This window comes from Emydura macquarii, unplaced genomic scaffold (genome assembly GCF_026122565.2).
Source record: "Emydura macquarii macquarii isolate MOO-44397 ecotype Brisbane River unplaced genomic scaffold, CSIRO-AGI_Emac_v2 contig_3343, whole genome shotgun sequence".
NCBI lineage: Eukaryota > Metazoa > Chordata > Testudines > Chelidae > Emydura > Emydura macquarii.
The window spans coordinates 3,525,071-3,530,005 of NW_027133480.1; the positions used below are offsets into that span (position 1 = coordinate 3,525,071).

Here is a 4,935-nt window from a genome sequence, read left to right on the forward strand (position 1 = left end):
TTATTTGATGCTTCTTTTGAAAGGCTGTGCTCAGCTTTCAAGGATGTTTGCAAATTATGTGTCCTTGTCTGCTCCTGGAGTCCCATGTAGGGAATCTCCTGGATTCCATGAATCTTCTGGATTCCCATCCCATGACTGGATGTAAGTCTGAGAACTTTTATTTCAGATGGCATCTCTTCATGGTTTTCTATGAGTTTCCTCTGTTCCCTTTGCATCATTCAAAGAATCTGGCCTAAATTATTTTCATTGTTGCTGTACACTGTGTAAACCAAATATAGGGTACTTACGTGGGGGAGAGGTTGTTTTTTATATATATGTCTTTCTTTTACCAAAAAATATTGCTTATGATAAAAAATCAACAGAAAAAGAAAACAGATTTTAATTACAGAAAACAAAAGCTCTCAAAGTAGAAACCCAAAAAATCCAGAGAGGTCTGTGAATTCTCAGATTTTATAAGGTTCAATCTTTCCCAATAAACATGGAGCAAACTAAAATAGAGCAAAATAGCGGCGCACTAAATTGCAGAAACCATGTTCTACTAAGGCTAGATAAAGGTTTGATTGATAGATTAAAGTTAATAGGAACTTCCCATCTATAAACAAACAGTAACACTCGCAGATACTGCATGCACAGCCTTATGGAGTGATTTCATTAATGAAGCTGGGGTTGAGTAAGATAGTGTCTGCAAGAGAAGAAATTAAAGTTCAGATGATTCCAAGAAGTCCAAATAAAGAGTAAATTAAATGGTATATTGACACAGACACTAGCATCTGTCTGCACATCAGTTACATGAACCTAGATTAGGCCCATGGTTTCTGAATATTAATCTAGTTCCATTTGGACCTTTTCACACTGAACAATCAAGGCATTTTAGCGGGAATTGTATTAACTGCAAGTTTGAACATCATTAAAAACTCAGTACAGATGAAGCCAAAACAATATTCATAGTAAAGCCTACAAAAATGGTGGGACTTCCATGCTGTGATGTGTGGCTTTTCTAACTGTGAATAGGGCCATTGGCTGGAAGAAAGTCAGTTCATTTCAGGAGTCTTATAAATATTGTTTGTCCCCTTAGTCTGGTAATAAACGACGAATAGGGCAATGAACCATATAAAACAAATTCATGGCAGAAGTTAAACAGATTTTTGCTTAAGACAAAAAAAGTCCTTGGAAATATTTATTGTCCCTGATCCCCGTGAATTATAATCTGCTCTGAGGAACTGGCAACTGAAAATACCTTCTGCCTACTTTTCGCAAAACACTAGCTGTACGTAACACATGTTAGAGGGTTAACATAGCATACAGTAATTGACGAAACTCTTGTTAAAATACATTTTTTGTGGAATCGTGAGACCTTTTACCATTTGTGCCATGATAATACAGACTGGAAGTAAACTCTCTTGAAGGACATTTTAATGGCAACACTTTTAATGAAGTCAATTGGTAGTTTTATAATGGCAGCTGAGTGTGAGCTCTTGCCATTTTCCCATTTAAAAAGAATAAAAGGCCAACCAAGGACCAGTCAGTCACATTGAAATAGGATTTGATGACATTTTCACTCCTGAACTCTTGGTATAAAATGGTCATCTAAGAAAGAACTGATAGGAAACGTGAGAAATTTGGCAATGAAACTGCATAATTGCACATAACTGCTGAAAGAAAAAATGATCAGGTAAAGATATTGCACTTCGTATTATATCTTTGGAAAGCTTGTATTGGTGTATAGGTATGTATATATTAAGCTTTCATTTAAAAAAAATCAAATTCATTTGAGTTTTTCCTTGCAATCTGTTTAGGTTAAACTTCCTTTTAATTATTTGGATCTCAACAATGCACATGTGGGAATGTTACCCAACTGGCCCTTCTACGGTAAGCTATAATCCTTGAATATCATCTTCTTCATTTATTTTAAATAGATATTTTAGTTACATTTAGTTGGATTATTTTTAAACACAATGTGGTCAAACTTGTTTTTATGTTAAAGGTTAGAATAAATATGACTATCGAATGTAGCAAGGTAAATGGGATTCTCTAAAAGAATCTATCAGGCATGAAGTCTTCATGCTTTTGCGCATTTAATTGCAAGGCAGGAGATGCTGCTTATGAAGTGGTTCATGGGACTGAGAATGGGAAGCCCTGAGCTCTGACAATGACGCCTTCTCTATTTTATCTCCCTATATTAGCCTCCCCATCTGTAATAGAGATATAACAACACTTATTTACTTCACATCTTTGTTATTAGTTATTTGTAAAGTTCTGTAAATTTTAGGCATTGTTAATAGGTGTATGCTGAAGGATAACTCCTAAACTGTAATGTGGCTGTCTTATCAAAAAGAAACCTATGGGGAAAACCATCAGCCTATAGAATGAATAGTAGTATTTTCTCTGTTTTATGTATCTATATGTATTTAATGAAGTTCTGTAAAGTGGAAGTAAATAGGATATTTTACAGGTAACATATACCAATATTTGATGTTTGGGATGGAGGAAATTACTGTAATAGAATATTAGACTCTGTACGAAGTGCCCATGAAAGATTATGCAAACATGTTCTGAATGAGATGTCTTGTTCTGAATGGTAATTCAAGTAGTTCAGTGTTCAATTTCTATGTTAGGCTGTAGTTTTATTTAGAGTACTTTGCTCCTTTTTTCTGTGTTTCTTTGTAGCTGGAAAATTATTTATTGGGGTCTTGGCTGAGATTTCTTTTTTCTTTCTTTCAGGGTATGTATTTTATATCACCAGATTTTCATTAATGAAATCTATCTCCAGTACAAATAGTATCTACTTGTGTGGCAGGTTTTTTTATATTGATATGAAGTTCCTATTAACCTTTATCAATCAATCTTCTGATTATTGTTTGTGTGTTTTATTTGTGTAACTGTTTAATACTGTTTCATCTCTGATCATACATAGTTTAGACCTATTTTGAGCTATTTGACTAGTCATATGGCATTTCAGCTCTCATTATGGCAATGATACAGTATGTCAAATGCATTTTTATTGTTTAATATATACTCAGTGCCTTTTACTTTAAACAAGGTTAACAGAATGATGACATTGTTCATTCATAAAAATCCTTGTATGGGTTGCTATGATGTCTCTAGAATCTCAAGATGGAATTTGCTTGCTTTATGCTGCTTGAAGATTTTATTTTTTTATAAAAATGGAGAGTTTCCATTTATAAAAAGCCATAATCAAAGAGATCGTACAATGCAGTGGATAGGGTGTGTTACTGGGAATTTACCTCGGACTCACTGGGTGACCTTAAGCAAATCATAATAATAATACCCACCTTTTGTAAAGTGTTTAAAGAACTATTAATGAGAATTTTATTAAGTAATAGATAGTATTATTATAAATAAGTATCAGATCAGTACTAATACTCTGTTGGAGTTTTGCCACTGACTTCAGTGGAGATTTTCACCCCATGGCTTTGTATTTAGTGATTTCTCAAACATATGATGATATGTAAACATAGACATATATGGTATGTATATTGTACAATATATACCCCAGTCAATATACTGACTGCTATTGTAATAGGATGAAAGACTTTACATAACGACTGTATGAGAGGATAGAAAATATGGCAAATCATGGTTTATTTTGTGTGTATTTTATACATTTTTAAGTTTTATAATGTAAGATATAGTAAAGCTCTGTGTGTGTGTGCGCGCATGAGAGAGAGATTCCACACTACATAAATTCCATCCCACCTACAAATAATCAAAAATAGTTTTATCATTATTAAGAAACATAGTCATGACTGTAACTGTCACAGAGAAAGAGAAACCCAAAAAGTTGCTGTGTATCACAGATACTTCCATTTTTGCTGCTATTTATCTTATAAACTAAATAGATTTCACATAAATTATAGTGAAATTGCTGTTATATTATTAATAGAAAAACCTTATTTTATAATGGCAAATGTGTACTGTACTCTAGAGGAAAGTGACTGTCGCCTGCCACAACAGACAACATGATTAGTACTACATTGAAAATAACATTTTGGATCGTAAATATAATTGTAGAACTATCAGAATTCTATACATGTAAAAACGGCATTTGGACTTTCAGTAAGACTACAAAAACATCTGACTTTGGATACTTTTAATTCAAAGCAAATAATAATTAATCCTTGCCATTTTAAGGGTAAATTATTTTTTGTCTTTTGGTTTTGCAGGGGGCAAGTCCCAGCAAATGTGCAAACACATACTTTTGGCTTTTCTCATCTGTGATATTTTTTTTTTAAATCTTCAGAGCAATAATCCTTTTTATTTGAATTACCAGCTGTCCAGGAAATCTGATTACTGTCTCATTCTGCTGAATAGCTGCTTAGCCAAGGTGGACAGGAGTGAAGAAGTGACTTTTCCAAAGCCTTTCCTGGAGAAGTCTTTCATTAAAAGGTCTTTTCGCAATGGAGTTGGATCAGGAATTAAAAAAACTTCCTTTCAAAGATCAAAGTCATAAATAACTGCTCAGGAAAGTATCCACAATTTTAGCATTTAACATTTAACTGCAAGCTTAAAATAATTTGCAATGCTTTTCTGTGACAATATCAAAAGAGACAAATGTATCAGCATGTTCATAATGTAAACAAATGTTTATTTCAAATAGCGCAAGCCAAACGAAGCTGATGAAATTGTTCAGAATAGGCACTGTTTTCAAAGTAACAATATCATAAAGTTTTGTATTGATATAAATGTGTTTTCAGCTGGTTAATCATCCCTGTTTGTAAAAGCACAGATTTAATCAGATTGCTCTTGATTAACACAAAAATAGTACTGTGCTTTGAATGCATGTACACGTGCAACCAATCTTTAGGATGGCAGCAGCATTTCCTACATATGCTCATCTCTGGTCTAAAAAATACCCTTTTGGTTAATGCAGGGAAGAGCTGCACTTTATTGGCCTGATTCTCCTTTACATGAAGA

General features: G+C 33.4%; 1 protein-coding gene across 1 annotated transcript; it reads left to right on the forward strand.

Annotated features, from left to right (window-relative positions):
• Positions 1 to 1,728: 1,728 nt before the first annotated feature.
• NPS (neuropeptide S) lies at positions 1,729 to 4,721 on the forward strand. The gene is given in 2 exon segments (XM_067533441.1): positions 1,729 to 1,869; positions 4,292 to 4,721. Coding segments are annotated over 2 exon segments (321 nt in total). The 3' UTR covers positions 4,472 to 4,721.
• The last annotated feature ends 214 nt before the right edge of the window (positions 4,722 to 4,935 follow it).